The sequence below is a fragment of the Magallana gigas genome, chromosome 4 (assembly GCF_963853765.1).
Source record: "Magallana gigas chromosome 4, xbMagGiga1.1, whole genome shotgun sequence".
Taxonomy (NCBI): Eukaryota; Metazoa; Mollusca; class Bivalvia; order Ostreida; family Ostreidae; genus Magallana; species Magallana gigas.
Window position 1 is genome coordinate 6,186,954 of NC_088856.1, and position 13,363 is coordinate 6,200,316.

Genomic DNA, 13,363 nt, shown 5'->3' on the forward strand with positions numbered 1-13,363 from the left:
ATGAGCATTACTCATTTTACAACAACTGATAAACATGTTCGACAACTTATATTAATATCTTATGTTGGTACAGATGTTAGCGAGATGGGGTCATTGATGTGGAAGGAAACCAGAGTGCCCACAGAAATTTTACATACAACCACTGTCCATCACGGGGACTGAACTTGGGTCACAGCGATGAGAAGGAAGTGCATTGTCCACTGCGTTACTTGGACACCCAGTTAGAAGAGTATTTAGACAGTCAGCAGATCTTCACATATTTTCATTCATTTTCTTTTTTCTTAATATCCACCCCTAAGTTATTCTCTTTATCTTCATGATTTAAATTCCAATGGTAATTTAATGTAAACTACATGTACCTTAACAGCATTATTTTCAGTATAAAAAATCAAGACTTTGAGTCTAGCACTGAATTCATGGATGAATTTTATATAGACAAAATGGCAATCATACAATCAGTCACATCTACACAATGTACAAAAAATGCGGACCAAAGGTCATGTTCGTCTCTTCTAAAATACATAGTAAGAAGTCCAAGATTAAAGTTTAATATTTAGACATTTAGCTGTTGGCTTTTTCAAGCTTCTTCTTAGCTTTTTTAGCTGATATAAGCTCTGCCTGCATGTCGTCAAAGTTGACCTCATCCATTATCTTTGTGACCACACCGTATCCCACAGTTACGCTCCCATCATTACCCCCTCCACGGATGGTGAACCTCTGCCCCTCCTTCAAACCCATCTTCTTCTGCATCTTAAGGTTCACTTTCGCATCCTCGCCTGGCATCACCATGTCTTTGTCGACCAGTTCAAAGTAAGTGTTCATGTTCCAAGTGTAGCTGAACACATTGGCATAGAATTTCTTCATGAAAGCTTTTGATCGACCACCTTCTTTTTCTGAGACAAAGAACACCTTAGCTTCGGCATGATTGTTCAAGGGGTAGGTGCCAGGTTTCACCACAAACACGCCTCTTTTAAGATCATCCTTTTTCCCACCTTTGATCAAACATCCCACCTGGTCCCCGGCCTGGGCTTGCTCAAGAATTTGTCGATACATTTCAACTCCAATAATTTGGGCTTTGAACATTTTGTTGAATCCGATAACTTCACTTTCTTCGCCTTTCTTGATCACTCCAGTTTGCAGCTTTCCAGTGACTACTGTTCCTCTTCCCGTTATTGACATCACATGTTCCACAGGTAAAAAGAAGGGCTTGTCAAGATCTCTTGTTGGAACTGGCAGATAAAAATCACACTGCTCCAAGAGTTCTTTTATTCTCTCTTTTCCAAGCTCTGGGTTTTTGCCTTCAAGGGCACACAAGGCAGAGCCTTTTATGAATGGAGTATTGTCTGCATCAAAGCCATACTGGGCTAAAAGTTCTCTCACTTCCATCTCCACAAGTTCCAACATTTCTTCATCGGAAGCATCAGCTTTATTGATGAAAACCACCATTCTCTCAACCCCAATCTGCTTAGCAAGAAGGATGTGCTCTCTTGTTTGTGGCATCGCACCATCTGTTGCAGCAACCACTAGTATGCACCCATCCATCTGAGCAGTACCTGGTAGGAAAATAACAGATTATTTTGGAGTTTTCGAAACATAATTGTAATTGTAGGCGCTAAAATACAAAATAAAACAACAACTCTGTTTAACAAAAGCTCTATTTTTCTTTTAAGTGGTCATAAAACCCAAAGATACATTTTGCAAATTTTAGAATTTAATACGGGATCGATATTCCCCGTCTCCGAGCAAATTCGGGTGGTTCCATGCCTTCTTCGTTTTTCTGTTATATAAACAACTAACTATCAATTTACATTATACTGACAAGATAAAATTCTTAAAATTACCTGTGATCATGTTTTTGATGTAGTCCTTGTGTCCGGGGCAGTCAATATGACCATATTTTCTATTCTCTGTCTCGTAGGTCACGAGGGTCGAGTTTATTGTAATCCCTCTTTTCTTTTCTTCTGGGCTCGAGTCAATTTCCTCGTAACTCCTCGCTTGAGCCTGATTGGACTCGGACAAAATCTTGGTAATTGCAGCTGTCAATGTGGTCTTCCCGTGGTCAACATGTCCGATTGTCCCAATGTTCATCACAGGTTTGTCACGGACGTACACTGTCTTCCCACCGGCCTTGGTCGGGGGTCCAGCATTGCGATGATGGGACGTCGAAAACGATTTAACGTGTGATGCACATACTTTTGTGAGGAAAGAGTTGTTCAAAGTAACCTGTCTCGACGAGAATTGGCGTAGAGCCGTGGATAGGGGCAACATTGTGGACATCATGGCTGTTGATTGCATAAAATGTGCGTTTTTCGTCTTGGTCACAAAAACGTTTTTAAAAAGAATTCGGTAAAATGGGTAACACGCATAACGCCGACACGGTAAATGAACAAATTTAACTCCACCTTTTTTTAAACTTATCGTATTTTCTTGAAATACGACATAATTTTCTTTAAATGATAACACAGATTGTATTTTCAAGCCTTAAATTGTTTATTTTGATAATGGTGTTTAGGGGGGGGGGGGGCGTGGTCACAAGTTTGGTCAAATATTATTTTCCCGTTTCTCTCAGTTTAGAAGCTAGGGAAGAAACGTCTCTTAAAATATTCAAGAAAAATATTACTGAAAGTATTCCTCAACGTCCGAAATATTTTTCATTCGGTAACCGCACTATTAATATTTTGCACACCAAATTGAGACACAGTTGTATTTTGAATTATGATCTATACAAAAGAAACATTCAGATTGAATCACCTAATTGTATTTGTGGTCAAAAGGAGGATGTTTATCATTTTTTCGTTGTATGCAAGAATTATGTGAATGCTAGAAACAATCTATTTGAACTACCTTTTAATAGGCTTGAAGAAACAATCTTAATAATCTTTGGGGTAGTGACAATTTGTCTTATAATACAAACTGCTTTATTTTTTCAAAACTTTATTAAAGAGTCTGGAGGATTTAATAGCTAATTTTTCTTGTTTATGCAAATTTAAACTGTATATCAACACTATTTATAATATATTTGCAAATACTTTGTAAATGCATATTTATGAATATTACTATTATAAAGTTAATAACTATAAGTAACATGTAATATAAAAATGATAATTGTGTATACATGTATTGTATGTATAATCATTAGGAAAGGAGCATGTAAGTTGTAAGAAGTTGTTCCAATCCTCTTGTGTAATTACACAATAAAATATGTTCAAATCAAATCCCGTTTTCGTGCTTGCTTACAATGCTTCAAGTATTGTTCTAGTTGCAAAACTCTTGATTATTGCATTTCATGATATAAATGTTTTCTAAACCAATATTTGCATGAAATTTCAATTTAGGCGATAAAAAAATATTGATGAATATGACAAACGTCATAAATGAATTTCAGATTGAAGGATAAAAAAAAAATTCCTCACGAATCACCTCGAAAGAAGTACCCGCCAATCACATTTTTGAAATAAATCGAAATGAAATTGTAATTAATATCAATTATAGAACATAAACAAAAGTAAACTGCAAACTATAAAGAGCGGTTGCAATAAAAAAAAATCAACTTGCTCCATTAAGAATTTGTATATCAACCCAGTATCGTTGTGATATATATCTTTACTACTTCCCATGCACTTTTATACAGTAAAAACTGTTCACAATCCATATATAGCTTTATGGCATACATGTATCTGTTAAAACAGTTCTTTTAATCAAAGATGGTCCCTTTGTACTTCGCACACACATCAAGGTATTTTTGTGTTGTGCGAAACAAGAGTGCAGGGGTAAAGCACCAGTAAATTAAATAATCAAGCGAGCATAATGTTAATTATACAGACAAGATGCTGAAAAGTAGTAAGTTTTTGTTGATATTTAATACAGTATACAATTTTATTTACAATTCAGTGTAAAATATACAATTTTTTCATTCATGCGACGATATCAGATATAATATATAAGATGTAAAAAAAATAATGATATAATAAAATATACAAAGCAAAAGCTCTTTTAGAATATCGCAGGAGTTTGTACATATCTACATATTTACACATAATAAGAATTCAGTGACGAAGAACAGGCGACTTAACTATTTTATTGACAAAATGGCGGGACAGAAAACGTGTTCATAAGATTAAAAACTAAAGCACTCGCTTAAAATTCATGATCAGCTGTAGTAATACGGTGAAAACATTCCATAGGGGTAAACTGGCATGTACTGGGGAAAGTGACCCCGTGTTTGGTGGGGTGGGGTCACTTGTGAGTTCTGTTTCGGACTCTGTGACGTAGTCGATGGTGAAGTGGGTGGACCAGGACGGACAAAATGGCCAGGAACCACCTGTGCGGGGGACATAGGCGGGGGCATCATGTGGCCCATGAACCCAAAGTTTGACATGGGCGACATCATCGGGGAGAAGCCCATGTAGCGGGGAACCTGGTGGGCGTTGTCGTTCATCCTCCGGCGCCAGCGGGCGCGCTTGTTTTGGAACCAGACCTAAAGTAAAGAAAGAATACCAATCAAACACCCTGACCATAAAATCAAAATACACGTCCTTATTTCTGTACGACGTCTTGTTTTTATGGTCTTATTTCAACTTTACGTTACTTGATTCTTTATAATAATGTATTGTGCTCACAAAGAGGGCAGTGACTACATTGTGAATTACCTTCAACTTATTTTCCGGAATGTCGAGTTCTTTTGAGAGCTGTTCCATTTTCTCAGCGTCTGGGTATGGATTTTCGTGAAATACCTAATGAGTAACAAGAGAAGATTTTAACGAATGTGTTCATTTTGTGTTAGAATCCATTCTAAATTATTAAAAAAAAAAACATTCTATCTATACATATACTATAACTTTCTGTTTTTGATAGAAAATTAATGTATTATAATCTTTAAATGTCTTTAAATGTTACAAAATTTTACATGAAGTTTTAACAGCGAATTGCATATAAGAACAAATCTTTGTACACTTTTTAAATGAGAATTAGAATACAAATATTTCTATACTGACTCACCTTCTCTAGAGTCTGCACCTGCACGGGTGTGTAATTAGTCCTGGTCTTTTTGCGACAACCGTCTTCCGGGCTAATTGTGGAGGGTGATCCGGTGCTGCTATTGTCGGAAGGGGATGTCGACTTAGAAGACTTCAATGACGTCATAGAAACGTCACTGTCTTTACTTTCAACCGTGATACTCGTGTCTCTGGCATCGCTGATGACGTCAATTTCTGAATCTGAGAGATGTCGACGCAATATTTGGTGTTAGTACATGTATGCATATGCTTACTTTAATTTACGCTGATAACAAAAAATTCCAGGAAATGTGAAATATAAATATCACAAATTTTAAATTTCTACCTTCATCACATGACCTGTCACATGACCTCTCAGAGTCGGTGGGTGAGGACAGCCGTCTCTGACACGTCTGCTTCGCCCTGACCTTTGGTGTCTGGTAAGTCGACATGATTGGACTCTGCAGGCGGCTGGGTGTCAAGAAGGTCGTCCCGTTTACCTGGGGCACCTGTTGGGAGTCCGGAGTCGGCAAGCTGTGATGAGGGGGGTGGTAAAAAGGTAGATAATATGGATAGTTATTGTAGAATTGAGCCTGGTTTGGAGATGGGTCAGGTGTTTTCCGGAATTTTTCTGAATTTTCTAAATTCTCACTCCCTAATGACGGATATGGGTATACAGAAACGTCTGTCTTGTCTTTTTGTTCACTGTGTACCACTGATGCGGGCTGGTTTTGAATCATTTCAGTCCTTTGATTTTGGGTTGCTTCCCGGGGATCCGAAATTCGCCTTTTCTTGCAAGGTTGTTCCAGGTCAGATAAAAGGCATTGTTGTTCTCTGTTTGAGGTTTTATTTCCTGATGATTCTTCTTCGCTTGCACTCGTATCACGGTAGAAGATTGGCACAATAGTCCCGCTTAAGTTATTCACAGAATGAGAATGAGCATTTGACACGTGCTCGATTGAGTCCATTTGGTTGTTCAACACATGACCATTGTCTGGTTTTTGAACATTGCATATTCTGCTCTCGTGGTGCGAAGCACGTGTATTATTGTTCGATGGAGTATATTTGTAAGGTTGATGAGCACTATATACAAAGTCCCCGTTGCCTGAGACCCCTTGGGGCAGGGGAAGATAACTTCCGTGGAGCTGAGGCGAGTCTTTCTGTGTAACCACCACTGAATTGTTATTGTTCATTTCTGTCACTGCGGGGACAACTGGACGGGGTCCCGCCGTCAATGCTTGGCGAAAACTGTCTATATGATCCAAGGTAAGTTGTGACGTCATATTTACAGGTGTGTTCGAAATGTCAGATATTGTCTTGTCTTCGGTGGCTAACATTGTCAATCCTTATTGCACGGATTCAGAAAAGCACACCACAATACAGTGTACAGCTATTTCTTCCGGTCTTGCATTAAATCGCCACTAGTAAAATGTATATTTCTGAAAATAAAATTAGGTATGATATAATTTTGTTGGTGCATTTGCCATTCTGTTCATTTTATGCTATCTATCATCTCTTATTTCTTTTTAGAATAATTTATTATTTATTGTTCCATATTTCATTGATACTTCAATGGATTGGGTAACATGCAAGACCTAAATATGGCACGCCAAATTAACAAAAATGAGCTGAACATAGTTTCACATTTGATAAATTAGGTTTTAACGACTGGTAACTATAGTTTACGAACCGCAAACTATAGTTAACGATCTGTTAACTAGAGTTTTCATCTGTAAAAGTATATTTAACGGTTATAAACTACATGTATAGTTAACAAAGATTTAAACAAATCTGTCTGCAAATAACGTTAACGTTAACGATAGATTTTGCTGATAAATATAAATTCACATCTGTAAACTATAATTTACATTCGCTAACTATGGTTAAGAGTTATTAATCATGGTTTCACAATATTGAAACTATATTTATCAGATAAACTATGTTTTGCAATCGCAAATGGTTGTTTTCAGTGTTAATTATTGAAATTTAAACAGCATATTATTTTAGCTGTTCAAAGATTTATCAGAGATTGTGGCAGATTCTCGTAATTCCAATCTTATTGCCTAGACCAAATTCAAACAGAACTGTTTAAATACATGTACTACGTTTTTCAATAACTTAACTATTTTAGTAATATCCAATTTTATGTACCTTCCATTCTAAACTACTATACAGTTGTAAATTGTTATACTTGGTAAGAACTTCGTAAGTTGTATATGTTTATGCAATAAAAATATGTTCAAATCAAATCAACTCTTGGAACATAGATGATCGCGTTAACTATGGTTTACAGATGTGAAATATAGATTAACGGCGTTAACTATAGTTTTCCGTTCGTAATCTATAACTTACAACCGTTTATCGACTGTGAAACTATGTTCATCTAATTTTTGTGAATTTGGCGTGTCGTATATAAACCCTCTTCAAATAATTAATGCAAGTACGTGTTTTATGATTTAGAATAAAAATACGATACATTGTATACATGTAACAGAAAGGTTTGAAAAATTCTCACAACTTAATGTAAGACTCCCATCTAAATAATGATGTATAACTGATAACTGTCAATTCATATAATATACAGTCTATAAAAGAAACCTATCTAATCAATCTCATGATATCCTGTGTCGCTGTCAATTTTTTTTTTAAATATAAAATTGGGTAATATAAATTTAAGTAAAGAAATAAGTTTTTTCTCTCAAATATATAAATGTTTATTCATTCCATGTATAGTTTAGGTTGACGGAAATTAATAGGAAATTACGTCATTTTAAAAATCTTTTTCCACCTTGCGTGACCAGAATAGAGATCCTAGAATAGAGATCCCAGAATAGAGATCAACGTTACACGTAAATTATACTATATATTCATGATTATTTTATAACACCACTTCTTGACTTTGTATTTTGGAGAGGGTTTATATAGGCTTTGCCTGTTACCTAATCCATTTGATTACTCAATAAAATATGTTTAAATTTAACTCAACGTTACACGTGCATCGACGTAGCTTATCCTTTTAACAGTTTAAACTTGGCGTGCGAAAAGCAAGTTAACACAACTGTATATACGCAAAGTTTGTAAAGGACGAGTGTAAATCAGAGGGATACATCAAAGATGAACATACATTGCATCTACATAAGCTTATATATATCTATTTCTCTCAAAACTAATTGTAAACTTTTTTTTTTTTTTTTTTTTTTTTTTTTTTTTTTTTTTACAAAATCAATCTTAATAATTAAACTAGCATTGTGTTATTTAAAGTGATTTTCATTCATCATCACGGTACCTGGATTTTAATGTAAAACTTATAAAAGATAAATCAAAAACTCACCTGAGAAGAATTTTAAACTTCTGCACCGTTGAGATTCCAATGAGTGATAGTTACTGATAACCCTTTATTGAAGAATCAGGCAGTGCGCATGAGTCGGGTAGTTTTATACCCATTATCGGGGTCGCGTGCCACTCACGAGTCAATTCGGTCTTTTCAAAGGTGACACGCTCCAGAGATTCTCGCTGATTAGTTCTCAAGGAAAGTTCACTAAAACCTTGATCGATTTCTAAAAACTTTTGTCAAACAACTGGTTACGGTAATTGTTCTGCATTGTTTGTGTAGTAACTCGTGTCGTTGTAACGGAGGGTGTTCGATTAGATTTGACAAACTCTTAATGAGTTATTGTAATTAAATGAATAAGACCAATTAAACATTCTGAAAATAAAAGTTTGTAGATTCTGACAAGGTTTTTTTTAAACGAAAGATCATATAATTAATATTATATTTATGTTCATATATTTTTTTTATTTAAAATTTTAAGCACATGTACAATTTTTGTGTACAAATTATTGCATTTATATAATGTTCTCTTCTTAGGTCGTCATACTCTACAATAGTACTAATTCTACAAATTGTTAATCTTTACAACTTCAAGTACGAATATTTCAACACATGGATTATTATTCTTTATTTGCACAAGACATACATCTTATGGCATGAGTTATTACATATACTTAATAACAATATTGAAATAATGGTATGGTACATGTACATGTAAAGTACATTGACAATATATAATATAAAATAAAATTTTACTAACAGGCGAGAAAAAAAGAAAACCAGAGAATTTGTGGAACACTTGATCTGCCCCCTCCCCACTTTAGACTCAAACAAGGCTAAGAATTTTGATGTACAAAGTACTTATCTAAGCCTTTTTGAATTGTGAACGTTATATCTGTACATGCACTGGGGTAAAATAAAGTTGAAGTGTTCTAGAAATCCTGCGTGACATGGATTTTCAATGCTTTTATATAATCTGCCCCGAACATATGAACGTGTAGTTCAAATATTGTACTGTTTATAAGACAGTCACACGATACAGTTGTAAATATCTTTCTAGAGAGATAAAAACTTTTTTAGCCTTGTACGTACATGTAGCGTTCAATTTGTACACGGTTATGTAATGGTCGACAGTTGGCGACAAGCGAGGTATATTTTTAAAAATGATATTGGTGCTCGTGTAAATGATTTTGCGATAGTTGCAGAGAATTGCTTTCATGTTATTGTTTATCTTCATGTTGACGATTTTAATGAATGGTCTGAACATGCTCCTAAGCTCCTTTATACCTGTTGTTCAGATAAGTCATGCAAAAACGCTTTATACAGAGGCGGATCCAGCAATTTGGAAAAGGGGGGGTTCCATTTGATGAAAATCAATATGTGCAAAATTCATCATTTGTCAATAAACAAGGACTTTTTGAACGTTTTCCGTGCGTATACAACTGTATTTAATAAACATTTATCTCATCACTATCTATTTCACATCTATATCAACATTAGAGTGCACTGCATTATTGAGTGTTTTGCCTTTTTGGTTTAGGTAAGGAATATTTGCATTATATCTAGCCTTAAGAAACCCAACTTTCCAGCAATGATAAATTCAGTGCGTCTTTGCTTGATAGAAAAGAAACACTAAGAAACAAAACACAACTCAGACTAATTATGACAAACTATTAATAAATGGATATTTTGGTAATGTTTTTTATGTCTTTGATGTTTTTAAATTCTGAACTATTTATCGATTTTGATTTCTATTGATTGCCTTCTTAAATAAAGGTCTAAATGACATGATATGACAAAAGAATGGGGATAATTTATCTGCTGAAAATATGGTACGTGTGTAATACAATGGTAAAAGCAATTGTCGTCCCAGGGAACTTGATGTGACCTCTGTAATGGGTGCGATACATCATCCGGACTGGTACAGACGCGAGCATTTTAAAAAAGAAAAGTTTGAAAAGTTGTGCATTTTCATAATGGTTTACATATAAACCCTTTACAAGGTATGTTTGTAACAGAATTTCCTATTCTTGGAAACAAAACAAAAAAGGCTTTCTTTTGTGTTTAAAAGTGGGTATGAAGGTAGCTAGCATTCCAGAAAAATAGCATAACCCGCATAAGCGGGTCATGTAGTTTTCTTTGTATTTTTCGTATGAAACGAAGTAAAACTCATCTATTATAATTATTTAGGTTAATTAACTAAACAATACATTTGAAAGCGGCTTTTTAAAGTAAAACGAATGCGTGTACTCGTATTTGAACCGTTAAGTCGTTTTACTCGATGGCTTGTCAGTTCAAAACTGTACGAACTAAATTCGATTTAAAAAAAAAAAGAAATAGAGTAGAAGATACATTGTAAATGTTATTATAAATCTATGATACTGCTTAATTTTATGTATTTTTTCTTTAATTTTCCACATGTTTACTCAGTGTAGTAAACACCGGATGCTAAAGGGGAGTACAATGTACTTTATTTCGATAAAAAATCGATAGGGTTTTTTTTTATATAAGAAAAAAATTATGGGACGTAATACGAAATTATTTAAATAAGCAATTTTAAAAGCATTTATTTGAGATAATTACAGTATTTCTATTATAAATGGGAAAAATTGTCTTTAAATAGGCATTAAACGTTTTCAAAAAAATTCATATGTCCCAGAGAAAGGGGGGGTTCCGACCCCCGGAACCCCCCCTCTGGATCCGCCAATGTTATATTAAAACAAGGTGGGATAAATCGTTGTATGATACTGTAAAATCATTTAGTGCATTCAATTGATATATAAGATAAATTACTTACTTACTTATAAGACAACGTTAACAATATTTACACAAGTACTAGTACTTGACAATGTATTTTACCACCATTGTAGCTAGGAATTTGTTGTAAGTAATATATATACTAGTACTAGTACTTAATTGTAATCAATGTAAACGTTATAAAACAGTTTTTGTGGATAACAAACCATGCATGGTTTGATGTGTACACCTTCGAAAAGTTATTACGGTATTTAAAATTGTAAAATAGCCCTCGAACTTATTTTCATAGAAATTTACTGGTTACCGCAAAACGAAAGTATAAAATTTTTAAAAGAAAACTTGATTTGAACATATTTTATTGCATTATATATATTGCACTGGGATTTGGCAAAAGTTATAAAAACTTAATTCACCCTCTCCCTACATGTTAAACAACAAATACAATATTATTGCAAATACGTCTCAGTTTGTACTTAATACAGTAATAAATTACATCAGTACGTAGATATTTGATAAATGTAGTAAGAAAGTTAACGTTATCTACTATTAATGTTACATGTATGCAAGGATGAACGAGATAAATAAATAAAAAAAAGCAAAATGTTATCAACAAAAAGAAAACTTATGCGTAAGTACCCCCGATACCAAGGAAATCATGTATATGGGGTATCTAAAAAAAGAAAACTCCAAAAGAATTCTACCACTTTTTTTTTGGTCAACAAAAAGAAACACGTGTACACGGACAAGATATGTTAGATTTCTACCACCGCTTTAGAGAGATGTCTTCCTCGGATAACAACACCTGCTCCGTGTTTATACAGTTGTCCGTTTCGTAGAAATTTGAAATATTAATTAAATTCAGAGGAGATAACCCGTGTCATTAAACAGCGTTTGGAAAAGGACAAGTCTCCAGGGATGGATTATTTTTTAATTGAATATTTCATCGCGTTCGACGGGCATCTTTCCTTATACATATTTAGTTGGCTTATTCAACATGGGTTTTTTTTTCTTCTGCAATCTTTCCTGAAAAAAAAAATGGTAAAAAGGTATTAGTCATAACTCAAGTTAAAAAGAAAGATTTAAAGGACTGTAATAATTACAGAGGTATCACATTTGTAAGTTGATATTTACATCTCTATTGAATGCATGAAGGTTATGTAATTGGTGTTTGACATACTGTGCAATGTAATTTCAGACGCTCAATTTGTAAGGCTGGATTAGTACAACAGATGCCATTTTTAATTTACATTGGTTAATCAGTCGAAGTATTACAAAATGGAAAAATTATTTTGCTGTTTTGTACATTATTAAAGGACTTTTGACAAAATAGATAGAGATTTAATGTTCTTTAAATATATCAGCAAGAACTGGTACTGGTTGTTAGATGTTAAAGATGATAAAGTCTGTGTATGCCAACATAAAATCATGTGTAAGATATGAAAATCATTTGTCAGTAGGGCTTGATGCAAGGTGAGTCTCTGTCTCCATTTTTATTTCCCTTGTATAATAGGTTTGAAGATGAATTTACAAAAATATGTGTTAATTTACCTGATAGAAATGAAAGACTGAATGAAAATCAAAATCTTATGACGCATAACTGTCACAGACGAGAGTAGCAAAATAATTTTTATTATAAATAATTCCTGACTTTTCAAATGTATTTTCCATATTTCATCTTCGACAGTATTTGATACAGCCGGGACGGAGTTGCATTTATATTTCTATGATGAGGGAATAAAAAAATAAAGGATTTAATTAGGCACAATTCTCATCCCACGCAAGGCTTGCACACAAAAATAAAGTCCGAAATATCTGACGTTTTTCTGTCTTTCTTAACGTTTTTATATCTTGCTTCCTCGAAAGTATAAACTAACAAAATTGTCAGATAATTCGGACTATCAAAAATAGTGACAATGTCATCCTGACAGCACTTGTTAAGAGCCAAAGTAAGCCGGAAAAAACCCGCTTTAATATCTTTGAAAAAAAAAATGTGTTTTATTTTTTATTTTATACTTCTTGATTTCTCAGTTTTATTTAGATACTGTATACTGATTTTATTTATTTCAAAGAAAAACAAATTGACATCTATCATAAATAAATTCAATATTTTTTGGGTTGTATTTGTCCTTTTTTTCTTTATCAAATATATTCAGTTTTTAGAAATTCAGATATTTGAATTTTCCCCTATATAAAGACTCATCTCCCTGAAAAAGTTCTCGATCCGCGCATGGAACCCCCTCCCACCCCCCCCCCCCCACACCCCAATAAAAAAAAATCTTAA

The 13,363-nt window shown here is 34.0% G+C and overlaps 2 protein-coding genes across 2 annotated transcripts; both read right to left on the reverse strand.

Annotated features, from left to right (window-relative positions):
- Positions 1 to 408: 408 nt before the first annotated feature.
- LOC105319265 (elongation factor Tu) lies at positions 409 to 2,333 on the reverse strand. Its single transcript, XM_011416726.4, has 2 exons — positions 1,842 to 2,333; positions 409 to 1,553 (listed from the first exon to the last, which is right to left on the reverse strand). Exons 1-2 carry the CDS (start codon positions 2,293 to 2,295, stop codon positions 562 to 564), a joined length of 1,446 nt encoding a protein of 481 aa, XP_011415028.3. The 5' UTR covers positions 2,296 to 2,333; the 3' UTR covers positions 409 to 561.
- A 1,508-nt stretch (positions 2,334 to 3,841) lies between these two features.
- On the reverse strand, positions 3,842 to 8,473 carry LOC105319266 (uncharacterized). Its single transcript, XM_011416727.4, has 5 exons — positions 8,326 to 8,473; positions 5,341 to 6,433; positions 4,999 to 5,216; positions 4,650 to 4,733; positions 3,842 to 4,477 (listed from the first exon to the last, which is right to left on the reverse strand). The coding sequence occupies exons 2-5, from the start codon at positions 6,329 to 6,331 to the stop codon at positions 4,151 to 4,153; spliced, it is 1,620 nt and encodes a 539-aa protein (XP_011415029.3). The 5' UTR covers positions 6,332 to 6,433; positions 8,326 to 8,473; the 3' UTR covers positions 3,842 to 4,150.
- Positions 8,474 to 13,363: the final 4,890 nt, after the last annotated feature.

What these genes read in the sequence shown, in the direction of transcription:
- LOC105319265 (XM_011416726.4), bottom strand. Translation starts at nt 2,295, where the DNA reads ATGCAATCAACAGCCATGATGTCCACAATGTTGCCCCTATCCACGGCT. An exon ending in CATCAAAAACATGATCACAG is followed by an intron (nt 1,554 to 1,841) that starts GTAATTTTAAGA and finishes TTTTCCTACCAG; the next exon opens with GTACTGCTCAGATGGATGGG.
- LOC105319266 (XM_011416727.4), bottom strand. Translation starts at nt 6,331, where the DNA reads ATGTTAGCCACCGAAGACAAGACAATATCTGACATTTCGAACACACCT. An exon ending in TGACAGGTCATGTGATGAAG is followed by an intron (nt 5,217 to 5,340) that starts GTAGAAATTTAA and finishes GACATCTCTCAG; the next exon opens with ATTCAGAAATTGACGTCATC. An exon ending in TTCCGGAAAATAAGTTGAAG is followed by an intron (nt 4,478 to 4,649) that starts GTAATTCACAAT and finishes TCTTTACTTTAG; the next exon opens with GTCTGGTTCCAAAACAAGCG.